At 41.4% G+C, this 27,914-nt stretch overlaps 1 protein-coding gene and 1 long non-coding RNA gene across 7 annotated transcripts; one reads left to right on the top strand and one right to left on the bottom strand.

Annotated features, from left to right (window-relative positions):
* Positions 1-551: 551 nt before the first annotated feature.
* On the bottom strand, positions 552-27,635 carry LOC118235482 (RAS guanyl-releasing protein 2-like). 3 transcript variants are annotated; one of them, XM_035432894.1, is made up of 17 exons: positions 27,046-27,635; positions 21,757-21,912; positions 21,482-21,584; positions 20,995-21,051; positions 20,297-20,428; positions 19,447-19,597; positions 18,564-18,737; positions 17,346-17,462; positions 14,702-14,983; positions 14,187-14,267; positions 13,485-13,604; positions 12,789-12,904; positions 12,086-12,227; positions 7,662-7,698; positions 3,548-3,706; positions 2,550-2,612; positions 552-1,450 (listed from the first exon to the last, which is right to left on the bottom strand). In XM_035432894.1, exons 2-16 carry the CDS (start codon positions 21,860-21,862, stop codon positions 2,554-2,556), a joined length of 1,836 nt encoding a protein of 611 aa, XP_035288785.1. In that variant the 5' UTR covers positions 21,863-21,912; positions 27,046-27,635; the 3' UTR covers positions 552-1,450; positions 2,550-2,553. The 3 variants fall into 3 exon arrangements, with proteins under 3 accessions (XP_035288785.1, XP_035288786.1, XP_035288784.1); XM_035432895.1 differs by having other exon boundaries at positions 552-792; positions 27,046-27,634; XM_035432893.1 differs by having other exon boundaries at positions 552-1,455; positions 27,046-27,634.
* Positions 23,186-24,994, top strand: LOC118235484. 4 transcript variants are annotated; one of them, XR_004766854.1, is made up of 2 exons: positions 23,186-23,768; positions 24,152-24,994. It is a non-coding gene; the product is annotated as an uncharacterized LOC118235484 (long non-coding RNA). The 4 variants fall into 4 exon arrangements; XR_004766853.1 differs by having other exon boundaries at positions 23,186-23,716; positions 23,835-24,994; XR_004766852.1 differs by having other exon boundaries at positions 23,187-23,716.
* Positions 27,636-27,914: the final 279 nt, after the last annotated feature.

Raw genomic sequence — 27,914 nt, forward strand, 5'->3', positions numbered from 1 at the left:
TGTGGGCCTCAGGAAGAGAAGTGGAAGCTACCAAGGAAATTTCATGAATCTTTACCACCAACTGTTTGAAAATGGACCCTGTTTTGGACGGTTTTTGGAGAGTTTTTATTTGCTGTATTTTGAAAGCAGCTTTTAAGAGTCTATAGGTTTAGTACCACAATCATATGAACCTCAAATTCATAGTCCTGATTGCAGATATGAGGTTTAGAGCAAAGGTAACCATATGTTTTTTTGTCTTTGATTACACGGTTGAAGTAATAGAAAAAAATGCACATTTATCACTCCTAGTAAAACTGAATTGAAATGTATGAATCTGTGTGTAATTGAATCAGTGTTAAAGCATATCACACGTCTGAGTAATCCAGCAGAAAATTGTCTTTAAAAACATCACCACATTAATTATTATTTCTACATGAATTATTATTTTATAATGAGTAAGTATTATTAGTATAAACGCAAATACAATATTTTTTTCCCCCCAACTTTGCTGAACTATTTTTCACTTTTCACTGACACTGATATGGTTAGAAATAAGGCACGCACACTCAACATATTGGAACATGGTTTCTTTTTATGTAGTTGAAAGCAAGAAAAGATGTCCTTCACAGATGTAAACCGCAGGTTGTTACACAACACAGTATTCTCAGAAATATAGTCTGTATTGAGATAAAGGAGGTTAGCACGGTATATCATTTGCCCAAACAGCTTAGCTGGTGAAGATGCTGACTCATGCTGGGTTCAAGCGCATGGCCGTTGGGTTCAGACGAGATCAGAGGTCAGAGGTCAATCAGGCTGGAACGCAGGAAGTGGGGCATGTTTTTCTTCTTTTTTTTAAGCAGACAGAATCATGCAGGAATCATCATTTAGAAAACAGTGTGGTCTGAGGAACAAAATGGCAGGTGTGCAAGGCTAAAAATGAAAACAATCGCAATGATGGGTCTTTCTGATTTCTGATTAGAACATGGTTTTAACACCTAACTGCATGGTGTCAAAATGTCAGCAATCTCTGGCTGAAGTGACTGAAGTGAGGTGAGGTGTTATGGTGGACAATTCGTAAGCTTTGTATAACATAGCTGTATATGTGTGCATTGTGGGTGTGTTTTATTCCCCCCCCCCCCATATTTAATTGTGGTTATGTTTCCTTATGTCCCTGTGTTGCCATGTTTGTTCTTGTCATATTTTATTCGTTTCTCATTTTTATATTGATATACAGATGCAGTTAAAAAAAAAAAACCATAGAAATTTTTACAAAAATTTGTAAAATTCCACACTGTTTTCCAAATATCGCCCTCATCTGGCTTCACAGGGCACTGCAGTTCATTACAGACCCTTTACCTGGTTTACTGCTCTCATTTTGACCTCCCTGATATTATAACACATTGAGCTGCAGATTTACAGAACAGCACTACACACTGCAAGATTTCATTCATCCTACAAGCAGGATTTCATTCTGCACTGAGAGAGAGACAGAGAGAGAAGATTAGAGGATGAATGTAATTCCCGCAGTACACCAGCACCACAGTGATGTATGTGAGAGAAAATGATTTGTATTATTTATATTGTTCATATAAATAATATCTAGATCAGTAAATCCACCAATTAACAGTAGGGGTACAAACACAATAGGCCTAGGTACTAGACTGGGCAGCAGTACAGTATAATGGGTAAGGAGAAGGTCTTATAACATAACAGTTCCAGTCCTGGGTAGGACATTGCCATTGTACCCTTGAGCAAGATACCTAATCTAACTGCTTCTTAACTTGAGTAGATTTCCTTATTTCATTAATTCAGTGTCACCTTTATTTAACCAGGATGTTCTTAACTGAGCACTCAATCCTCTTGTGTATTGATGACCTGGCAATCAATTTGGGTAGCAAATTCAAGGTGATTTGTGTGAGAAATTACCAGCAAACTGGGGTTAGCACTCCTACCCTTTCAACAGGTACTATGCTATCTTAAAAGAGATACTTTCTGGGAGATTTTGATGTCAGTTTTTTAATTTTAATAATACTGTACTAAAGTAATTTAACATCATTTTTTGAAGAAAAACTATGTAATATACATATTCACAACCTATGTGAGGCATTATATCTCTGTCCAAGCTATTTTGCAGTTACTTGAATTGTATTTTCTTGCTTTAGACCACAAACCACCGAAATGCCCTATGCTCGGCAATGAAAAGCTGGCAAGTTGTCATAAACGTCTCATCGCACACAAAAAAACTGTCTGGGCCAAGCATAAACATAGCCCAACATCAAAAGAATCTGGAAAAAGCCCCAGACAGTGAACTTTCCTTTTAATGATCACAGTGAATCATCCTGCCGAAGACATTTTCTGCCAATTCGGCTTGTACGGGGCAATTTACAAAGGTTTCTAAAACCGCTGTGATAGAACAATAACAGGGCATGACTGATGCACGTCTGTAGTCCGTAACAGTGCTTTTAATGCACTCCAGCAGGGTTGTGAGAGTAAGAGTCTAGACTAAAGAGTCTACTTCAGCCAGTAACAAATGTGGCCCCCTTCACAGCCTGGTCAGGATTGCTCCTTACCTAATCAGAGGTGCACATCAAACACTTCATCCTCCTCAAAGTCTGCATCTTCCTCCATGATGGCTTCACAAAAAGAACCAAACACTAAAATTATTCAACAATACTATAATCTGAGCTTTTACAATATATATATATATATATATATATATATATATATATATATATATATATATTTAAGTCAAACTGCATAATGAACATTTTAGAGAACCTAAGTTCCCTCAACAAGAAGAGGGCATTCTCAACTCCATGTGAAAAGTGCAAAAAGAAAATACTACATCTTCACAGATGCAGTTATCTATTAAACATTCTGAACCGAATGGAGGCATGTCTAATCCCAGAAACCTTTCAGACAGGACTACTTGTTCACTGCTACTTGCTAAGCACATTTATGTGCTTTCTTTAAACCCTTTTGGGAATTTCATTCATGTGGAGTACTCATGGTTCTTTTCACCAAATTAATCCTGTCTGGAAGTCTGGAAGCATGAGTTAAGAGGGGTACTTGAGACTGTAAAGCACCTGGTACTGCCTTTGCAAAATGTAGCAGAAAGAGAACATGGAGTGCCTTCATGGAAAGCACTAATTAAACTCCAAATCAGTCATCAGACCTTTCACAGAGATACTTTTAAAGAAAGACAAAAATTTGAATTATCTCAACTGTATGTGCAGACAAAGAAATGTATTTAGCAACGAGTGCATCTGAGTCTACTGACTGCGGTGTGTACAAAATAAAGCTGTTAACAGCAGCACCCATAAATATAAATATCCCTCACTGTGTTTGTCATACTTTTCAATGTTAGAATCCATGATGTTTTCATTAAATGTATAATAAGGATTCAACATTATATGGATTCATATAATGAAGATTCATTGTATCTTATGTGACTTTTTTATTTTATAACAAATTATACCCAGTGTTGTGTTGTTACACCAGGTTCAGCACAGTTTTTGGAAGCAGTGATTTTTATTTTTTAATTTGGGGGGGGGGGCTGTACTGGTACCTGTGTTCTGCAGACTGGAGGGGGGCATGTCTGGGGGTGGGAAGCTGTAGGAGCGGGCGTGGCTGGGGCGGGGGGTCTCGTAGCTCGTGCTCTTGGTTCGCTTGCGGCACTCGACGGACAGATGACTCCGACAAGCCTTGTGACAGCTCACGCCACATGCTAGAGAGAGAGAGAGAGGTTTTGTTTTCTTTAGCACTTTAACTCCAGTGTTGTTTTTTATTTATATGCTATTTTTGTCAGTGACATTGAAACATACACAGTTGTGTCCTTATGTGCCAAACATTTTAACGGCAGAATAGAACTTCTGGAAATAACAGAAATGAATTTATGTACCCAGAGGGGTGTGTTCGATCCAAGCACAATGGCAACAGAAACTTGTGTGGGGGGCAAGAGGTATTTCCTCTACAAAAACAGGTTTACTACCGTTTCAGTGGTTTTAAACTTGATTATTATTGACCAGTAACTGGTGTATCTGTATTTAGTTGAAATTTTAGTTTTTATTGATCTTTGTAGCCATCTACTGACTTGTGAAGGTAAAGAACCCTTTATCCTGTTTCTTCCGCTAGTTCTATGCCTTTCCCCATGTTAATGGCTGACACATGGATTTTACATATGTGTTACCTCATTTTATTCCCCAGGGAAACAGGAAGCCATGTGAGGCCACAATACAGTTCCCTGGTATGAACTTAAATTTTTTGTTGGAATTTATATTCAAATATTTATTAGTAAATAAATAATACAAGTTTCTAATTTTTTGAGCATAAAGTATAGCTTATCACCTTTTTATCAAGGGTATGAATCACTTTGGAGCAATGCATAAATACTGAAAGAAAAGAAAGACTTAGCCTAAATAATATGGCAACTGCAGTTAGATTGAATCACCCAACCTTCGCCCCCACGCATGAGAATAAATTTTGATGAGAAATAAAAAATCTGAGAGACAGAAACACCACCACATACACAAACACATTCACAAGGCTACCTGCACTACCATCCAGTTCGGCCTGCTCTCCCTCTCTCTCTCTCTCTCCCTCTTGCCCGTTCTCTCTCTCTCTCTCTTCCTCTCTCTCTCTCTCTCTCTCTCTCTCTTTCCAAGCCTTAATAAGCCTTAACGAACTTGAATTCCAGCCTGGGCTCACACCAACTCTGCTCAGTGATACATTTGCCAAATTAGGCACCATGACAAGCAGTTAGTTTCAATTACCTCTGTCCTCCCCCTCCTTCCCTTCCCAATCTCAGGTAACAACAGAAATAGAAATTAATGACTTGGTCCCAAATGGAATGCCCATTGACTTACTGGGATTTAATCAGTGTACGGAATAGGCCCCATCGCTCATAAACACAAAGGAATTATCCACGATCTTGCAAGTTTGAGGAGTCTGGAAATGAATTCTTAATGCCAACAAAAACTTTAACTTGCCAGGTGACTGAGATGCCAAAGTGAGCCATTCAAGCTTGCAAGACACTCAAGATGGAGACATGCTAAGACATGGCTCCCTTTGACCTCAAAGCAGAACCGCAACATTTAAGAAAGTGATTTTTAAAAATTACAATAGCAAAACTGAGCAACCGCTCAACCGACACTCGACTATGCCCAGGTGTAACAAAGATAAAACAGTATATTAATGGGGAACAACACTGCTACACAGGGAAAGATCGAAATTCACTTTTAATAGTGCTACGCTTTCGGCCAGTCAACCTTCGTCAGACCGGCTTTTTTTAAAAATGCATTGCGTGAAAGAGACTTTTAAAAGGTACTCCTGCGTTCAATCAAGATGTTATGTACATCAACATCATTGATAGAAAATTACCTAATACAAGGAATATGAGGGAGTACCATAATAAAAAAACAAGTTTGCAATAAGACCTATACAACCGGGAAGAAAAACGGACCATAAGGTTGTAGAGAATTACAACATTACTCACATGTCAGATTGTACACTTAAACCCTATATTGCAGTTGTCCAAAACGTGGATCCAGTACAGTTCCCTCTGCAACGGGGATTTTGCCAATGTCACCTCTGCTAGTCACATCAACTGCTTCATCGCCGCGGAAGCGGAGAGAGGTGACGACGCGAGAACAGCCATCAAAATGGCTGCCTTTTTCATTCACTAATTATTAGATCACAAGGACACAGGCAGCATTTCTTTTTTAATTACACGTAATGTCACCATCTACCAGAAAACATGCAAGACCTCAGATGACAAAAATGGATCTCGAAAAAATTATGACAAACGATCACAATATCCACAATAATAGTAATTTCCATCCCTAAGAAGTGTCAGAAAGCACAAACTAACTTTTTCTATACATTTCAGTAAATTAATTGCTTTTAGACCAATAGTCTACAGACTCATCAAGGCTTGGAAAAGCGACACAACATTTAACAGCTAATGCCAAATGACTTCTCACCACAGTGTTTTCATCTCACTTGCTAAACATGCTAGTTGGCTCCCTGAAAGATAACTTGTAATTCACAATTATCCAAGTTATAGCAATATAGAACCATACTACAAGTCAGATTTGCATAGCTAAAAATCATTATAATAACCTAAAGCATGCTGTTACAATCATAAAATAGATGGCCTGTACAAAAAAAAGAAGTTGTGGGAAGTTTATGAAAGTTGATGTCTTGCTGCTGTCCAAGCCGTGACCAGGGGCAACACAATGATACGGTCCATATTTCTGGCTCTTTACAGGCAGTTCTGATGCCGCAGCCAGCTGACAGCATGCAAACGTTCCGATGAAGGCCTGCTGGCCGAAATGTTAACTGTCCTGTATTAAAGCTTTATTTTTTGTAGAACTATACGAATGCCACAGTTAAAACTGAATTTCTGCTTCGTGCATGCTGCTGTCACCCCCAGAGCAATGCTGTCAGAACCGGGCGTCGGCAGTTCATTTCAAAAAAGACAAAAATTACAATCTCTGCGCGGGCAAAGAAGAAGTCTGAAAAGACATCTCTTCACATCTTTTTCATTTTGACTCTTCAGACACATGCCCGAGAGGACAAGCTAAATTAAGACTACCATGGCCTGAAAATCAGTGTTTTGGAGAACTTTAGTCCGTCAGTGAATGCAATAATAGAGATAACCTTTTTCGATTTCTATGCAATCATAAAATCTAAAAGATATTTCTGCAAAACAGACATCCTCATTAAAAAATCTGGGCCAAAATTCTTTTCGGCACTATTTGGAAAATACGCAACATGTCCTTATAGGTGAATACATGGTCTGCTCAATCAGCAAGACTACTACACAGGACACGCATTCAATAGAAAGTGCAGGGAGGATTCTGTCAAAAATGTCAAAAGTACAATTAAAAGCATCAACCAATCAGTGCAGGGCAGGGGCATTCTGGATGCACTTGATGCATTTTGGAGTGCAACTTCAGGCATTCCAAACCCAAAAGCGAGGCCCAAAAAAGAACCCCATCAGCCCGTCGGTTCTGAAAATAGCTAAACATTTGATTGAATGATGATCTAATGGCCAAGTCAAGAAGGCAGCAACCTTTAGGGGCAGACGTAAAGTTTAGTCACTGTGGAAAATATGTGGAGCTAAAAAATATAGAGCCCTACAGCAGCACTGTATGTTTTGAATGGGCCAATACCCATGTTTTGTTTGCATCAATGCTTCAGGTTCAAAGTCAATATAGCACTTTATGACATATCAGTTTGGAGTTATTAGCACTTTCATTATAAGCCACAGCCACTAAAAGTGCAATTGGTTTACTGTGATCATATTTTTATGTGTAGCGACTTTCTTTATATAAATTTTAAAGACAAGAGTACACTGAGAATCTCAGTGATCTCCCTCTCTCTCTCTCACATACACACACACACACACACACATGCAGACAGGGAGACATACACATGCAAAATGTTCTTGTCAGCTAATAACAGTAATGGATATAAAATGCAGAATAAAATGTAGTGTAATATACTGTATAAAGGCACATCAAACTTGTGCCGACTCAGCACTCTACAGCTTACAGCAATCCTCCAACCCTGCCCTTAGGAAATAAACTCTGATCAAGAAACAAACAAACATTCTTTTCTATTTTAAATGGATACACACAGACTGCTGCTTTAAGCACATTTTTGACAGCCCCTCTTACCTTTGCACTTGTATCCCCGTTTGTAAAATCCCCAGATCTGAAAAGAGAGCAGTTTGCAGAGATATATTTAAGAAATTTCAATTGGCGTTTATTGATCCGTACAGGTAATTTTACTTCTACAACATCAACATCCAGCAAAATGCAAGATCAAGACAAGACAGATACAACACAACACGATAATGCACATCAACACAAAACACTTGCCAACATTAAAACACAGTTGGGTGACTGGAGGGTGTTGTTCAGTAGCTCTGTAGTTTTAGGCATGAACATCTTGTTTGCTCTTGTTGTTCTTTGTAGTGGTAATGCTAATCTGTGACCAGAGGGGAGGACTACATAACTCTTGTTTGGTGGGTGGGATAGATCATTGATAATACAGTTTGTCTTTTTGATTGCTCTCGATTTGAATAAGGATGGGATATCTTTGCACTTAATTCTACATATTTTACGGGCTGTGTTGGATATCTTTGTTATCTTATTTTTGTTAACAAGAGCGAATGAATTACACCCAGCTAGGACACCCAAGGTTATTATGCTCTCAATAAAGGTCTGATAAAACAGATGAGGGATGTTGCTCTTGACATTGTATTTCCTAAGCTTTCATAGCAGGTGAAGTCTCTGTTGACTTTTACTGTATATTGTCTGTGTATTGATGTTTCAGGCGAGTTATGAACCAAGGTGGCTACCCAGGGAGTGGTAGCTGTAATCTGCTTCAATGTTGGTGGTTGTCCATGCTGATTTGTGGAGTGCAATCCTTTTTAGCTTTTTTAAGGAATGTATTCTTACTTAAGCATAACGGATCTGAATTATTCTACTACAGTATATGGATTCGGTATCAAATCAACCACAATTTCACATTTCAAATTGGGATAAATGTTCCTAGGATTCTATGCTTTGGTAACATAAGTTCCTGTCACAGTCAGAACTTTAGAGAGATGGAAGGTGGTGGAGACGGGTCAGTGGGGTGTAGCGCACAACTGAGACACAAGATGGAGGTTCCTGATTGAGGTGCCTGTGACCCCATTTCCAAATGCCCTGCCAACTGGATGTACTGGATGGGTGATTCATCAAGACAAATAACTTTTTTAAAGCTTTTTTATGTTGTGGAAAGTTGTGAAAACATTGTGTTTGTGAGACTTTGCCAGGTTGCCAACATCGTAAACTGTCTGCAGAATAACGTGTGCGATCTGGTCTCTTTTACAACATAGCTGGAAAGTTGCGATTTGGGAGGGGTAAGAAGTAAAAATCATCAACACTGATTCTTACCGAAACCTTATTGTTACAGTGTATGTACAATAATGACAGTTTCAGGACAGTAACCGGGATCCCAGGACTTCTGGTTACCCAAAAACACATAAGAAACTGGTATTTTGCCTCATAAATATAATTATGAATTACAAAATGCCCAGGTGCAACATAATGTGGACAAGTCAACAGTTCGTTTCACTCTGTCTCAGCTTTGTACAGTTTCTAGGACATTTCGCAACTTCATGTACAATTTGCGAGAACAACGCAAGAATCTGTGGTTAAAGATAAAAATATGCAGCTGGTTCCACCACTTGATACCTATGCATACAGTCATCCATTAACAACCAGGGAAATGAAGGACCCAGAAGGGAGAAAGGCAGATTTAAAGGACAATACCTAGAGCCAGTGAAATCACTTTTAAAAATCCTTTCAGAGTTGAAGCTGCAGTGGGTTTCCTTTAAACGCTACTGCCAAGAGTGATTACCTAAGGTCAACCACTCCAAGGGATTGGGAGCAGCAGAAATGCCACTCTCCATTTGTGGATAGTTATTGGATAGCTGTGTTAGCTGTGCTGAAGAAGTGGAAGGAAAGGCCAAACTCAAAGGATATTACCCCAAGATGAACTTGATGTAAAAGAAGCAAAATCTGGGTATGTCATACTTGATAATACAGTAACAGCCTTAGCTACTTTCCGAATGGTGTACTTCACATATGCAGCTATGTTGAAGGGTGGAGAATAATTTATTTTGACTAAAGTATGTTCTGTATAAAATTCTCAGGCCTTCCATGGGGCCCTCTGGCTATCTAGGCTCTGAGCTTTCCAAGAGCAACAATGAGGTGTTTTGTGTGTCAGGATACATATCTGTGTGTGTGTGTGTGTGTGTGTGTGTGGGTGGGTGTTTTCTCTCTCTCACATTCGTTCTCAGGAGTCCAAATGGATTAACTTGTACCTTCCTTTGATACCCCCCTTCCCGCAATACCAAGGAGGAACAGTGTCTGACGCCATGTTCCCTAGAATACCCCAAAGCATGATAATTTGGATAAAGACTAAATGCTGGTTCCCGATTTAGCGCATGTTTCTGTAGACCCACAGAATGGTGGATACGGTTACAGGTGGTTTTGTGCTTATTCAGTATTCATGATACGTGTTAGAAATAGCCAATCATTCACCTTGTTGAATTTGCTATGTTTATACCTTCTTTGCCTGGTCACTATAAGGGGATAATCCTCTCTGCCAAACAAAGTAATGCGAGCAAGGCAGTTTGATGCATCAATTTTCAGCAAAATAAGTTAAATTCACAGTAAACATTTTGTTCACATTGTAGCATACTGTTGAATGATGCTACAGTAGCCCAGTCCTGCCATTCTGTGTTTTTCGAGGTAGTTGTATGTTTAAAAAGCCCTTATTGACCTGACAGACCCGCACTGGATGAGAATAGCATCAGAACATAGGGCTCTTACGTCAGTGACAATCAAAAGCAGGCTGTTAACTACCCACACGCCCTGACAAAACAATGTTCTTCAAAGAAGGCTGTTTTGCTGCTTATTTTCTTCAAAGAAGGTTGTTTTGCCTCTCTTTTTCTTCAAAGAAGGTGGTTTTGCCTATTTACAATGCGTGGGTAGTAAGTAGTTTACATTTGATAGTCCCTAAGCAGAAAGCTTCCATTTTCTAGATTTTTTTTTGTCAAATTGATATAAATGTAACCTTTAGAAAAAAAAGTATAGTTCATGTTATATATGGGCTATGTGATAATGTTGCAATAAAAGGTCATTGCTGTTGGTCTTGTGCATTCTCCTTACCCTATTACATTGCATTGTAAAAAAAAAAATACTGTTTAAAATGGCTTGTGTGGACCTATATTCAATTAACAAAATAGCATATTTGATTCCCTTATGCATTTACTATTAAAATTAACTATTAAATATGGCTTATGGATTTTCAAGAAAAATTGGATTAAACAGGGTGCTGATCCCAGCATTTAAATGGGAATGTCTCCCTAATTCAGTATTTGTGTATTTTATTGATCCCACTGTGGGGGGAAAAAATCCAATTTTTAAGTTTTGGTGGTCTGGATAGCTTACTTGCTGCCTCCTGCAGCTGAAGCACTCATCTTTAACCTTTGCCTCGTGATCAAAAATGTATTTGGGGGGTTAAGTTCCCCTTTTGAACTGTTTTTGAAGCTGCGCGGCTCGAGCAGGAAGGGCTGAGAGACACTGTGAAACCGAAGCAGTTGCAGGGACGGGTGGGGAACAGGGCGCGGCACTATTTTTGTGGTGAGGTTTCAGGCATGACGGCAAGCCGATGAAAGGGGGAAGGGCAGAAGATGTGTTCGTGCGTGAGGCCTGACGAAAAAAGGGGAAGTACCGCTGCTCCTGTTGTTTTTGTACATCTTTTTTTAACCACATGCCTCCAAAAGTTCCCATGCTGCTTCTGACTGTGGCTGAGTGCCCCCTCAATCACAGCAGTACACTGGGCTGACTGCTCCACCGGTGATAACGTTTTAATTTACCTGTACACGCATGGCCGAGCGAGATGGCCCTTGCAGTAATGTCATTTCACCACTAGAGGCCAGAATAGCAGACGTAGACACTAGGAACATGGGACCTGTTCTGTCTGTTCATTAGCACCATTATTCTATGCTGGACATTGTCTTATTTCATGACCGTAGTACTGAGTTTCATGTTGTGCTCAAGTGACCTCACCCCCACCCATTTCCTTTGTGGGGTGCGGGGGGCCAGTGCTCTGCAGTGGGGATGACTTGCTCAAACAGAATCAAAGCAGGAAGTGGCAAGATGAAAGCAGGAAGAGGCCGTTACTGGTCTTACTCTCATCTTTGCTGGGGGTGCCCCTTCCCGTCAGTGAGTTGCAAAAACAACAAGTCTGATCCTGAAAGAGCAAGGCTGCACAGCTGTATGGGAAAATGAAGTCTATGGGCCTGTTTTACCGAGACCTTTAGCACATGCAAAACCAATATCATGACCAATGATTGGTCATGGTATTTGTTTTGCACCAATCGCTGGTTGTGTTACTAGCTTTGCATGTACTAAAAGGTTTTGCACATGCTGAAAAAAGCTCAGCGCCAGTTCTGTGATGGGATTTGAAAAGATTGTCATATGATTTTTGAAAATAAGGAAAGTGGAGCTGTTGGAGGGGTAGTGGGGGCGTTCATACTCACAACGCCAGCACAGTGTTGGCAGAAGGTGGGTTTGACATTGTTACTCTCAGCAAAAGTGTGGATGAAACCCATTTTGCAGTTAAGCACGGAACTGGCTTTAGTAAAATAATCAATCATCTCCTCTCGACTGATTTGGCCATCCCTGTGAGAGAGAGAGAGAAAACCAGAGAGAGAGAGAGATGGAGAGGATGATCCATATGCTGCCATTATTATTATTATTATTATTATTATCATCATTATCATCATCTATATTATTATTACTAGTAATAGTAATAGCAGCAACAGCAGCAGTAATTCTAGTAGTAACTTCAACAGCAGTATGGTTGTAGCTAGCATGTCAGTAGTCATATTAATATCTCGATTAATACATACATTGTGGTCATCATTATTACCAGTTTTGAAATATAATCATTTAACTAAAATCTTAATGATGATGATGTTTAATATCAGTCATAATCACATACATAAATGCAGGTGGCTTCTAAGGTTTAGACCAGCGGTGTCCAATATTAGTTTATTAGTTGAATCTGAAACAAAAACCTACACCCACGGATCTTTCAAGATACGATTGGACACCCCGAGTTTAGACAGTTCCTATTCAATAAAACAGGATCCTGTCTAAATGCATGTAAGTTCCTGTGATGCAGGAAGAGGCAGACAGGGACAGCTGAGTCAGGGGCCTCCGGCTCTCTCGGTAACTCACTGATTTTTGTCCAATTCCCCGAACTTGCTGAGGTAGGGGAAGTTGTTCCTGATGCTCTCAAACTCTTCCTGGGAAATGTGCCCGTCTCCATCCGTGTCAAAGTTTCTGAACACCGACTGTGAGAGACACAACCACATCAGCGCCAGCTAGACACAATTTTTCTGAATTTTGTTTACATTCAGTTTTGTTGCATGGGAGCCTGAAAACCACATACGGTCCACACCCGCCACCTCTCAACCAGGAAAACACCACGTGTGGGTAACCAGGGGTCCACACAGGGGGATAAGGACTCACGGGGGAAGGGAGTCCAATGGAATTCACAGCAAGAGATTACTGTGTGTCGGCAGAATGGATGTAAGCAAGTACATATAATGTGTGTGTTTTCCAGACAAATTTTGCAACGCGCCTCATCCCCCCCCCCCAGATGGTGCTAAACCACAGTTTGGGCTCCTGTGCATTACAGGCCAACTTCCACCATGTAATGACAAACTGAACATGGGTAAAATTCTTAAAAGATAATATGGCCCCTATCATTCATACCACCTCAGGTCATGATGGTCATGATCACAGTCAGTAATCAGCTGGTCTAGCCTCAGAATGCTTTATATGAGAAGAAATACCACAAGGATCAGTTGAATGGGTCAGAGAGGGCCGGGGTAGAACTGATATGGAGTCTGACAAACAAACAGTCCGTACCTCCACCATGGTTTCAATGTGTTTGCTGATGATGGTGGGATCTGCCTTAGGCTTCACAGAAGATGCCCATTCACCCATCACCGAGGGAGGGGGCCCAGGGCCTGGGGGGGAGCTGGAAGCCTGACGAGTTTGTGAAATGAAAAATCCAAAAAGATATGCCTGAAGTTTACAAAACAGCTATAATATCCACAGTTGCACAGATATAGAACTAACACTGAACCATACCAATGACTTTTAAACTGAACTTCTGCTGAAGGGTTTGAAATAGCAGTGCCAAAACAACTTTCAAATATTTGATAGTCTAAATATTTCATAATTTATATCATTTAGATAGAAATTTTGCTTCAAAGGGAAAATTTGTGAAAACAGCTAAAATAAGAAGGGTTGGACTGACTTTGCCAGTGGTCTGTGGAGCTAGAGGGGTGATCAACAGGTCCCGTTATATCTAAATATGGCTGCTCCCGTTGCATCTGGGAAGCCTGCATGCTTGTGATTGTGGGGTTCCTCCCTTATGTGGCTAAAAAAATGCTGCCCTTAAGCATGTGCATTTTTGTCAACTCTGCATAATGTCTGCCTTCGCCTTGCTCTGGAGAAAGTCATGATGTGGCACTTGGCACTTTTGGGATTCCTCTCCAGCACAAGAAAAAAAAGATGATTCAGCTCTCTGTCGCCCCCTGATGGCAGACTCCCATCGGTACTCACAACGGGCTGGATAACGCGGGGTTCTCTTTGCAGGGACAGCTGATAGATCTCCTCCTCTGTGTGGAATTGGTCCAGGGAAACCTGGAGAGACAGACGCACAGCCAGAGTTGAGTGCCCTAGTCTTCACACAGGACTAGGTGGCAGGGCATTGTAGCTTTAACAGAACTGGCCTGTGCATGGGTTGTTGCAGAATTTGGCAGCTATCCTGTGTGGTTTGCAACTGTGTGTTGCAAGTTTGAATCCCAGGTGGGGGACTTTTGTTGGAAGTCTGAGCAAGATGTCCCCAACAGCAATACAGATGATGTAGAATATCTGCATAAATGGACCATGATACTAACTGTGATATATCACAGAACACTAACCACATCCTGTTATTTCTTTCTCAAACTTGAAATTCTCACGCCTTGCAATGGCTCAAATTGTAAGGGCATGTTATGCATTTGCTTTAAAAATATATTTATATAACCACAAAAGTGTAACATGACCGTGTGACCCAACGCAGAACGGGCAGAGACCGTGAGCAGATTGAGGAGGTCTGTGTTGGCGTCGACGTTGGGGGGCGCGGCCTGGATCTGAGCCAGCTCCTGCAGGATGGCGTAGAGCTGCTGGGTCTTGGCCAGGTTGACCCGCGTGCGCTCCGGGTCCACCCAGTCGGGCAGCGCCACGTGCACGGCGATCAGGTCCTTGAGGTGGACCCCGAGGATGGGGAAGCGGAACCCCACGCTCTCCGAGAAGCGCCGCCGGTACTTGCTGTAGTTCCCGCAGGATGTCACCAGCTCCGTCAGGTCCCTGAATGCCTGACACAGGGAGGGATCCGGAGGGAGCGGGGAGGAAAGAGAGAGAGAGAGACCAGTTGCTTTTGACAATCAAGTTATTTTCCCACCGGACCGATAGGTAACCCACATTCGTTCATTCAGGAGTAAGATCACAAATCTGTGATTAGAATGTTCTTAACTGAACATTATAATGCTGATGTAACAATCACTAATATAATTGAATGCAGTGTTCTAAGACATGGAAAACCCCATTCAAAAAACCTACTCTTCAAATGGCTAATTCATCATCTCAAGTGAAATCGCATTTGGCTTGTATAGTGAGTCATAAAAATAACAGGAAGACACAAAGAGCTTATGTGGTTTTGGGTTGGGCTCATAGAGAGAGGGTTTCAGGTCAGAATCCCCAAGGAGGGGTTTCTATGTGAATGCACGGTGCATAAACAAACAGAAAATAATCCCCGTAAATTAAGCCAGAAATTAATAGCTGCTGAAGAACTGAATGATAAATAAATAATGGAGAAAGTAATTAACCCTCCTATTATGTTCAAATTAACTAACAACTTTTATGTTTGGGGTCAATTTGACCCCAGCAATATAAACCTGCAGAAAATAATTGTAACTGAAAGTGTCACCAAAGTTTCTCTCTCAGCTATTTTAGTCCTTTCTACTGACCATCTTAATACCCCAGTAAATAAAACATGACTCCCCCCATCCTCCCCTTATACATCAAGTATTGATTTTATATGACTATTGCGAAATATGCAAATGACTGTACAATCTCATTCATTGACCTAAAATGGAAAACAAACTATGTTTTGGTGTTTGCAGGGCTTTATGTTGGTATTAAGTGCTCATTAAAAAGGAAAAATAACATTTGGAAAGAAACACCTTTTATTCTCAAGCATAGTAACATTTTATGTTGGGGGTCAATTTGACCCCAGGAAAAAATATTAAAAATGTCAAACATTTCAAATGTTTAGGTTCAGAAAACACTTCAGAACATCAATAAGTAACATATGACAGTTATTCGATAATGAAGAAACACCAATAAAAAGTAAATTAATCACCAGAATTGAGTTTTGGTAAAAAATGAACATAACAGCTCAACTAGGTACCCGTGGGTATCAATTCTTCATTCAGACGAGATCGGTGCAAGTTTGTCACGCTCCTGTCGACCCTGCCTTGTTTCCCTGTCATCAAAGCATATAATGTGGGAGAAAACATGAAATGTCTCCAGAGACATTGTGGCTGGAAAAATTGCCCTACCAGTTTCAGCATTCCAAATGCTTGCTGTTGCTTAACCTTTTGACTAGTACGCTCTTGCCAAAATAAGCAACCCAATATAGGATTGCTAGTGGGTCACATCCAGCTCTTTCCAATTGTCACCATACACATGCCTCCCCTCCAAGTTTGTCATCTCAAGAATATCCTTTTGCATTGATGGTGTTATGAAGAGTTCAAATGCAGACTTTAAGTCTTGTACATGACTGCTAGCATATATGGTGGGGCCTGGAACCATTTTGATGACATTAGTCTACCCTGTCTTTCAACTGGGGATCCGAACCATAGTAGTTCTCCATTTTTGGAAGTGAACATGTCAGTTCTTGGTGGTTGACAGATGACAGGGGTGTTTCTTGGGGGTTGAGAGATGACAGGAGGGTTTATTGGTGGTTGAGAGGCAACAGGAAGGTTTCTTGGTGGTTGAGAGAGGACAGGGGGGTTTCTTGGGGGTTGAGAGATGACAGGAGGGTCCTCATCTAAATCACTTTCACCCTCCAAGATCTGTGACAGAACCTCAGTAGCAGAAAATATACAACTCTGTCTGGTGGTCATTGTCAAAATCTTTAGTTGAGGCACAAATGCAAAGAGAAATGGTTTAGAGGGCTGTGTGTGCAGCCCTTATTATAAGTTTGCCCCCGCCCCCATGTTGCAAGAATGATCAGAGATCTCGTGGGAACTATGTTTTCTCCTCACACACAAGCATGCTCTCTCTCTCTCTCTCTCTCTCTCTCTCTCTCATACACACACACCCACCCACACACACACACAAATTCATGTGAAAGCACCCTCAGCCAACACAACAAAAACAAGATCAAAATGATGGTTTTATATATCAATAGAGTTTGGGGTCAAAATGACCCCAACAACACCAATGCGTACAACATGTGTAAAGGACAGTGAAAATAATTTTTTCAGTTAATTTCATGTTTGCCATGTTTTCCCCATAAAGTTAGGAAAAGTCATGAAATATCTAGCTGAATAAAATATGGTAACCATATTTTTTAGAGACAGTAAACATTGAATGGGGTCAATTTGACCCCAAACATAATAGGAGGGTTAATGTAATGTATGGTGTCAGGGCAGCACCGCTGGGATAGAGAACCTTGCGGGTTTCGCTGCTAATGTGCTCTTGCGTGTCCTTCAGTCTGGCGATGGAGCTGTTGCTCAAACCCCCCACCACAGCCATCAGTGTGTTAAAGTTCTGCAGCTGCAGCAGTTTCTGCAGGGATGGGGAAGTGAGAGGGAGGGAGAGAAGGAGAGGGAGGGACAGAGAAAGAGAGTGAGAGAGAGAGAGAGAGAGAGAGAGAGAGAGAACGATGGCTATTAGTTAAAAAGGCCTAATTTAATGCTGTTTTTTTTAATCTAGAAGGTTAACCGAGTACTCATTTCTCTTTCACAATGAGAATTTGGGGAGAAGAATGCTGGCAGGAGATCAATTGATTGCACAGTCAAACATCTGAAAAAGAGAAGGTTGATTGCAAAACAGAAGCTAACAGCCTCACACCAGAAATAGATTGTACTGGCTCTTTAATGACCACAGTGACTAAGGGTCTGTTTTGTCAAATGCCATAGCAGAAAATTGCCAAGATCTGACAAAAATGGCAGTTGGGATTTTTTTGAAAATTAGCTAAAGTGAAACCAAATTTAGGAGTGACTCACTGCATTTTCAGAAACTGGGCTTGTGACCAGAACAAATTCTGGCAGACTGCACCTGTCACGTGCTGCTAATCACTGGCTAAACCAATCAAAATAGATTGCTCTTTATTGCAAAACACAAAGATTCACTGATAGCATGTAGTAGCTCCGCCCATTCTTGGGTGGAGCTACTAAAGGTGAAGCCACACATCCTCCTGACCACCTGACATCGGTCTTACCTCTCACAATGGGTCTCTCGTGGGCATGTTTTATATTTTTGACACACAGTGTTCTTAAAATGTACATCAATCATATATATTGGAAATCCCAATGTAGTAATAATTAACAAGTCCTCCTTGACAGAATTATGGAACGGGAATATAAAATTTGAAATGGGGGGACGATTTAAATGTCAGATCTTTAATATGATTGGTTATCATGCCATATTCCCCATCATTTCTGGTCGCTTCGCCAGCTCACCTCGCCTCACCAGCTATCCCAACATGCCTTGCAGAAGCGAAGAATCGCCTCTCATTGAAAATGGAGGCGATGTCATCACTCGAGAAATCCGTTTCTCGTTTGAAGAATGTGTGACCTCACCCTAACGAAGCCATGCTCTCCTTGACCGTGCACACCCCTCCACCTAGCCCCCCCAGCTCCCCAGCTCCCCACCCCTGGCACTGACCTGGGCCACCCTGATGAAGTGCGATATAACTGCTGCCCTCTGGGGCGCCGTGGGCTTGCTAAGGACCATGATCTGGATCCACTGCGACACGCTGTTAAAAAGGGTGATGAACCGCTCCAGGACAGGGTTGTCCACCGTGCAGCCGTGCATCACAAAACTGTGGTAGTCCTGGAACTGAGGACCCAGCAGACAGGGTCAGGGGGTCCTGACATACATGCAAGAGCAGAGATTCTCTAGACTAAACAGATGGTCAGCTCTATATTATCAGCCTTGAAAGTTTTTGTTCTGTACTGTTGAAAATATTCCAAAAAATGCATCTTCTGAAAATTTGTAGTGGGGGTGACCAAGGACAATACTACTGGCAAAAGACGTTCTGTCCTCAGGCACACCTTCATGAGTACAATAAATAACTGGAACCTTATGTTACCAATCAGAACCTCTTAGACTAAGGAAGCAGAGAGAACAGAAGGAAGGCATGAGCTTACAATCCGGTTGCTATATGGAATCTGTACTAATAAGTAGGATTCTTTCTTTTGTCCTCTGTACCACCACATCAAGGAAGTTCTCTCTTCTAACTGTAGGATCTTTCTAACTGTAGGTTCTTTCTGTTTTCCCATGCTAGCAGATGCTCTAAAATTTGTTGTGCATATCATAACTATCCCTAATTTGAAATTCAAAAGTGCCAAAGACGATGCCTCTGTACCGCTACATGAAGGAAGTAGGATCAAGGTTCTTTACATTTTCCAATGCCAGCAGATGCTCTGTAATTGGCTGTGCACTTCAGAATGATTCATAATTTTAAATTCAACGATGGCAAGCGCACAAATTTAAATGTTAAGCAAATGGAGCTCAGCATCTTTTTAGCAAATGTCGGCAGACTCACCAGGATCTTGCAAAAAGACTTGTACTCCAGGTAGGTGAGATGTTCTGCCAACTCACAGGAGTCCAGGTGATCAAACAGCAGGGACACCTTCCTCTTTTTGAGGACCGAAGGATTTCTCTGGGTAACCTGCCGTTTCCACTCATAAGACGGCCTGAGGAGAACCCCAGAAAACCTTCACTCAATCGATTGCCATGGTACTTTTCACTAACCTGAGTGACTTTAGGCAAGCGTTATACTTCTCAATACCACAACTCAAAAAAAGAATTTTTCATTCATTCATATTGCTGCTAAACTCAAGGTCAAGTCAAAGAATGAGAAAGTACTACTTGTTTCAATGTGACACTCAAAGGGAAAAGTTCAATTGTGGTTATACCACACATTCAAGGTTACACATACGTGAATGTGGTTAAGTTGAAATATCCTTATTCCTATTTTTCATGAAGACATTAATAAAAAAACCGCAACAAACAACAGAGCGAATGAACCTTCGCCATTCCTTTCAGAAGCATGCAAAGATGACATCACCCCCTGGAGCCTGAATAAGAGAGCAATTAGCTCCCTCAGTCCGGACCGTTGCTGTTTACATTGGCGATCTAATCATACCGTATGTCTTGTACTCTCCGCAAAGCCGCAGTTTGAACCAGCAGCAGACCGCTACCTGTTAACACTGTTCTGTATGTACTGTGTCCAAACCCCCAGATGCCACTCCAGTTTCAGCTACCAGGCAGCGAGGGGTGGGGGGTGGGGGGGGGGTTTGTGTCTGGGTGCTGGGGTACGCTGGGGGAAGGGGCTGTTGTGTCTGGGTGCCGGGGTACACTGTGGGGGGGGGGGGGGGGGGGGGGGCACTCACAAGCTCTCAATATCGATAAGGCAGCTTGGGTTCTCATCGCCTCCCTGGGAAAGAAGGTCCCTCAGGCCTCGGATCTTATCCGCCAGGTCCGGGTTCAAATCGAACTCAGCAGGAAATTCGGAGATCCAATACCTGCAGAGCGGGATAGAGGAGCAGCCTGGAGGCGGGCTTACACACATTAACCTGGAGCTGGACCCACACACAGCCTTCAAGCCCGTGTGGACAGCCCGATTGCATTTGTAGGTCTGTCGCCTCGCCGCGACGTCCTCTGACAGTTCGGGAAAATCCGCACACGCGAGAATGCTCTGCTCCGAAGCACATTCAGCCAAACACTCCTTTAGTTCCACAGTCAGCCAGCTGAGCTATATGGTCATTGTGACCATGCAGTGCACTTAATATGCAATTGAGGAACAGGAACACAGCGGGCACACAGCAAGAAGTTTATGGCCTGAATATTTTCATGCTGTCTAATCAAGGCCTGTTTCACAGTCTGCGGTTTTTCACTTTTCCACCCTGTGTGACTGCTATACATGCTTTTTAAAGTTCCTTTTACTTCATATTAAACTACACAGCAACCATGTTCACAGCATTTGTACACAGTTACTCTTAAATATTTTAAAAATTTAAATAAAACAATGGATGAATAAATAAGAATAGGGTTTTTTAAGGATTAACGATTTTGTGTAATCACTGCATACTTGACCAGATGGCAGATCTGCATCCTGAGTTTGGTAGAGCAATTGTCCGCCTGGGACCTGTTGCAGTGTTAAGGAATATGACCTTCTGTTTTACTGAAGATTCAGAAAAGCTAGTTCCTAGAGAGCTGGGGAGGGCATGATGGCTTTTATTTAACCCAAATACCCTGGCTCAGCCATTGGTTTGTTACCCTTATGCATATCACAAAATACAATGTAATAAATCACCTGAGCTGACCATAGAGAACATGTACAGACTTAGTGTAAATCTTTTACCTTATTTAAAACAGACAGACCAAGTAATCTGTTTGACTAATTAAGAACTTGAGAAGCAGAAACTGGATCAAAGCTTTGACACGATCGAGCAAAGCTAAAGCTGATGAAACCTTTCCGTAACAATTCAAGCCCCAGGGACATAATAAAGGGAACCATCTTGGCTCCAGAAGGGCACCAGTGAGCATGCCCAGCACGGGGAGGAACTGAAGGATACATGTGCAGGAGCTTCATGGCCAGGTCAGAGGAAGGGAGGTACCAGGGGTGCATCATGAGGAACATGCGCACCAGAGACGCGTCCTTCAGGGAGCCTTCGTCATCTGCAAACAGAACGTAACCGTCATCATCACCCCCACGTCCCACTGAACACACCACCGCGCCACCAGCCCGTTTCACTCCCACACGTTTCAAATGCGCTCTCTGCCCCAGCCTGGGTGTCATCGCATTGAGCGATAGCTCTACAGGGACAGCAGTCTCACTGAAAGCACTGACCGAAGGCATTGAGACAGGCCTCCACCAGCTCCTCCACCGTAGCCGACTGCTCCGACTCCATCTTCTCTTCCGTCACCCTCTGTTCTTCCCTCCTTCCACTCTTCATCTCCGTCTGTCTAACTGGCTGCCCTCTCTTCTCACACTTCCCTTTGTTCTCTGTGGGCAAGAATTGGAGATGAAAGCACTGAATTAATGCTCAAGACTTGTCAGTTTTTGCATTAGTTCTCTAAATAATGCCCTTCTCTCTATCCTTGTCACCAGACTGAAAACATTTGGGAGGTGGGGCCTCTCGATTGTTTATCCAACATTGCTAAGCCTTCTCAAGACAATTCCTTATTTTAAAACACTGAAGGGACACATTTGACAACTTTTAGTCAGCGGGAAACAGGCACACTGTTGACCTACAGCAGCAGTAGGCTAGCCTGTAGCCCTGGTCAATGACAAAGCTCAGGTTGAATCTGTGACTTCAAAGCCCAGCCAACACATGCGATGAGCACTGTGGCAAACACGCCTGCCACAGGCCACCGAAGTGGCTTTCTTTGGGGCCCTCCAGCACAGAGACACAGGGAGATGATGTTCAAACAGTCCAGATTTTATTAACGAGGGTTTGGCAAGATGTTACAGCCAAAGTGAGCAGATGTAACCCAGTCATGACCGAAGCTCCCTGGTGTGGGTGGGGATGGCAGATTTAACCTGTGCGCAGTGATTACCTCACTACGCACAGGTGCAGCCACTCCTGTTCCTGGGTCCAATTAGCCTGGCCAATTATCTAATTCTTAACCAATTATCCAATTGGCCAGGTCTAATTAGCTTGACCCAGGGCAGGTGTGGCTGCTTAAACCAGCCATCCCCACACCACAAGCACCTTCATTAAATGAATCTGTTTCTTAATCTTTCTCCAATCACTGCATTGACCCCTGCCTCAGACACATCAGCGGACCAATCCCAAAGTGCCAATCTAGCTATACCACTGCTATGGGCATTCCATAACATTAAACATGCCAACCATACACACAGCAGGACATAATACTGAGTGTTAATGATCTCTTTCTGTATGACTGTAGCTCTTATTAACATGTTCCACTGGATTCCTGCAATTCACTCTGGATAAGAGTCATGTGATGAAATTTCCCCCTTTGCAGATTCATAACATAGACTGCAGATCAATTGAGGACCTGCCCCCCACCCCCCATTCCCCATTTTCAGAGAGGTTTCCAACAATTTATAATGTACTGGTGAGACCAGCTGCTTTCTCGGTTCTAAAAGATATGCAAAATCCAAACTTAAGTTACACTCATAACAAGAAAATAACAAAAAAGAGAAAAAAAAATGATTCAGCTAAACTCTGACACAATCAGATAGCAAAGGGAATAAAACGCTAGTGCTACACAAAGACATAAGAGCAGGTTTAGTCGGTGGTTCAGAAGAACTCAGCAAGATCTATCCAGAGTGCTCATTGTGTTTTAAATGGCTCTTGTCACCAAACCATCATTTACTCTGCCACTGCTGTCACTAGTTCAGTACTCATTAGTAGCCCATCTGAAAATAGAGCATCTGATTGCCAGTTCCTCTCTAATTAACTTGTCAACCTGTGGCGACATGTTAGAGTTGGGTTTACAGAATTGCAATCAGCACATATAACGCCAGTTCACTGAACAGGGAAGCACCCTGAAATGCTTTCATCTTTAGCCACTTCTGAACTGGAAAGTGCAAATTGAATGCATTGTTTGCCGCTGTCTGTTACTCGAATGAAACTGCGCTCTTCATCAAGATCAGATTCCAGCATTTTTTTTTCCACCTTCTTTTTTTCTCCTTTCAACTGCCAGCCTCCTCCTTCCCTCGCGTGGGAGGAGAGAACAGCAAGAAAGACGCTCCCTCCTTTCTCCACATTGCCGGTGGGTGGACAGACTCAACAGTGGGCGTCAAGGCCAATGGGGGTGCTGGTTTGTCTGCATACTCAGTAAGAATTGCTGTGCTTTTGCGGCACTGCACATATCTATGTACCACAACACGTAAGATATGCTTGTTAATCCCACTCACAACTGAACTCGTGTCATTTTTTTTTTCTTTTTTCTCAGAGGTTCTTGGGGTAAAGTAAGAAAATACATGTCAAGTAATACTAAGGAAGCTTGGACAGAGATGTTATGTTTGGTTGCATGTTTCCAGGCAGACCATGAAGGCCCTGTGCCTGCCTTTGTCAGAAACTCCGGATATGTAAAATATTCACTGCACACAAAAAACTCATCTGAGCCAGTCGAACACATACAATCAAAACTGAATTAATATATTTTTTAAAAACCTGAATGTTAACCTTCCCTTCAAGACAACATCTAAGAATATGGTATTTATATCACATAATGTCCCCACATTTTTTCAACCATTTCTTCCACCCCAGCTTAACCTCGGAAGACACGACTGTGCCAAACAGACCAGGAGCACTGCAAAGCACAAGACTGCGGGTGTGTCACACTATAAAACTACAGCCTTAAAACTTCACCTCCCAGCTCCCACTATGCTCCCTGAAACATGTTGCCATGCTCAGCTTTTTGAACACTCTGCACTCCTGCAGCCCTTAGAGTTGCCTGGCACATCAATGGGAGGAGCAAAGGGGTAACCAAAGGAAAACAGGCTGACTTGATGCCATATCACTGTGGGCATTGCCCAGACTCAGACCAGCCATGCCTAGAGCGCAGGACCAAGGCTTCATCCATAGACATTGCCTTTAATGAGCAGAGCCATTCCAGAGCCCACAACTAGCTTTGCCAGTCCAGTGAACTGAATCTCAGTTGCTCGCTCCACTGCATATTTTATTTAACATTAAATTTCTGCCTCTGTGACTCAAAGCCTGTGGAAGAAATATTGCTATTAAGCTTACCACTATGAGTTGTTAATTCAACTGTCGGCTGTCCTATCCTATTGAGGGACTACTTTTCTATCAGGCCTGCAATTGCACCTTGCCACCCCCAACAAGAAGATATGAGTGCAAATTATTTTAAGTTGTTGTTTACTGTTGTTTTCAGTTGTGCCAATAACAAAGAGTTTCACAAAGGGCAAATATTACCAGAAAATGAGTCCCCTCAGAAAATGATAAATAATGAATGAAGATGGTGAGGGAAATTATAAGCATTCTTACATATTCAGGGAAATAAAATCTTCCCAAAGCAGTTCAAAGATGCTGGTAAGATTGAATGGTTAAAATCTTTATTATCCATTCACTCTGCATTGTGACATTCTTGCACAGAAACCTCAAGTGAACTATTCCAAGGTATGAATGACTGGAACGCTTTCATCTAATCAGTTACACGTTTATATTCTGAAAACATTTATATTGGAAATGCATGTGAGGTATAAAAGCTCTTTTTAAATATGGTGCTTTTTGACCCCCTCACACTCCACCCTCTCCCATGTGGGGATGATCTAGTGCAGGGGTGCACAACAAGGACCAATCCATTTCAGGATTTTGTGCCAACATTTGCCAACATTTATTTAATTAGCCCAATCATATCTTGATCTGATGTGTGTAAGCACCAGCTACAGCTGCAGGCTGAAAGTGTATCCTAGAGATTTTACTGTGCCCAAGTACAGGAGTGAAGTGGCGTAGTTTATAGAGCAGTCAGAAAACTGTATCTATGGTAATCGGTTGGAACAAAAACCAGCATGCAGATCGGCCCTCCAGGACCAGAGTTGTGCATCCCTGATCTAGTGTCTATCTACTTCCAGGTCATCATAAAGAGCTCCAAATAAATGCTGTAGACACAGATTACAAATAATGCTAATATGCTCTTACAACACTCCAGTTAATAACTGTGTATTCACATCCACATGTATGGCATTAACAAATGTGTTTTAAAAATAAATTAAAAACAACTCAAGTCAATAACTGTCTCCACATACGTATGGTTTGATGTTGATGTAAACATTGGTGGGCTGCCACTTGGATAAAAGCTCTACCTTAGCACAATAAGAAACCATTCCAATTAATTCATTATTCATTACTATTCATTATTTGTGGAATCAAAAACATAAAGTCAAGAAAGAAAGAAAATGATTGAAAAGCAGTGGCATATTTAACTGATTTTTAACTTTTTTCGAGTAACTGTAAACTTCCTGTCTGATGCAGTTTGTGGACCCCACCCAATCCCTTGTTTTTATCATTGGTATGACTCAAGTTGCTCTTCTGATATAACTGGCCCTGATGTGAACTACTGCTCTTTACAATTTATGTGCTAAAAAAGTATAAATATAAAAATGTGTAACTATAAGTAGATATGTTGGCTGTACAGGAGGCTGAACTGAAATTTTTCCTGGATAACTTGTGCTTCCTGGTAACAGTGCTAAAACTGGGTCACCAATTGGTATTCTGGGCAAAAATAAATAAATGAATATTTTGTGTTTACTCAGTTTCCCACTGTATTACATATTACATTTTGTCTAAAGATCTAAGACCATTCAATGTGACAAATATTCAATAATAGAGGAAATCAGCAATGGTGCAAATTCTTTCTCGCAGCACTGTAGGTCAGTGACACTATTTGCATAATAAGCGGTTATTTCACTCATTTTTTTGTATTTTCAGTGACCCCCCTCTCTAGACTCACTGTGGCGTGTGCCTTTCAATGCCTTTTCATTGATCTTTACAATAGGGATATTCTGTTGAATTTGGACACAAAATGTGTCAGATTTTCTTGAAATGTTCAACAAAGAAAAACGTATAATTTACATTTGTGAATTGGTGTTTGCTCCGTTTTCATTTCGAGTTCGCTGAAGCACCCACATATGACCTGGTGATCGCTCAAAAGCTGTCTGGGCAACTCCCAGAAACTCCCTCTATTTGCATACAGGGACCGTTTTGTTATTTTCCTTCAGTGAAAACTAAATTATTTATCAAAACACCTGCGCGCGATACACTCACTTGTGAACGCATCCCGTTTACGCACATCAGTTAAAGTGTTAGCGCACATAGTTGTTGCCATCATGTAATCTACCAACAAACTTTATTAAGGTAAACAAATTGTCCAAGCTCACACGCTAGTCATCTTCTTGCGTAAAAACGTAATTACATTATTTTAAATGGCCTTTACTTTTCTCGAAAATGACTTGTGTTTTATTAGAACGTTAACATAAACCACTTTGGTTACACACAATGTTCATTTAAAGTTAAATTGCGGGAAAAGTTTAACAACACGCATAATAATAATAATAATAATAATAATAATAATAATAATAATAATAATAAGCAGGGTAGCTGCGTATTCACGATGCACTTACAAATATCACAGAATGACTTACCTCAAAGTATAAGTACCATCCCAGGTTCAAAACGATGAAACTGAATTTTAAACTATTATGGACTAATCCGTGGAGTATTCATTGAGGATGCTGGGATATTCAGTCAGACGTCCCTGGTTGCAAAAGACAAATGTGTCTGCCTTCCGTCAGCCTTGATCAGCTCCGGAAGATAATTCCACTGTTCAGCGACTCCAGCTTGTTCACAGGGCAATAGTAAATTCACGGGTTCAGATGCGTCTTTTTTTTTTTTTTTTTTTTTTTTTTTGTGTCTGTTGAGCAATGTTAAAGCTGTCCCACTTCCCCTGTCATTTGCCTCTAGTATCTTTCAGTCTTAAACCGCGCTTTCTCAATCCTGCCGTTGCGATAGTACATCAGTCACATTTCTCATTACTGAGGCTAATTCATTCTTAATAATAGCTATGTAGTGTAAAGAATAAAAAATAAAAAAGTTTACTTGGTTACAGTTCATTTGATGTATGTGCATGTGTATTTAAAGAAACGTGCTAATCTCAGTGTTTGCACAAAAGAACTTCAGGCATAGCCTTTGAGTTATAGGTGAGCGGGCAGAGGAGTTCAGTTTCAGGAAGCACGTGCTTACAGGCTTGCACCCGTGTTGATTCTCTCAACAGTCTCTGTTCTCTCCACTACTCCGCCTCATCATCTTCAGTACAATGTGTCCCTTGTTGTTGTCTCGTGTTCGTCACGCAAATCTACATGACTGTTCCTCGCTTTTGTTTCAGTTACGTCAAGTCAGTTATTTTAGCCATTATCGTATGTTTGCTCTAGAACTTCTTTAATAACGACATGTGATTTAATTATACATACATTTTTAAATGAACATAATTAACTTTCTTTTCTGGTAATCGCCT

This window comes from Anguilla anguilla, chromosome 9 (assembly GCF_013347855.1).
Source record: "Anguilla anguilla isolate fAngAng1 chromosome 9, fAngAng1.pri, whole genome shotgun sequence".
Taxonomy (NCBI): Eukaryota; Metazoa; Chordata; class Actinopteri; order Anguilliformes; family Anguillidae; genus Anguilla; species Anguilla anguilla.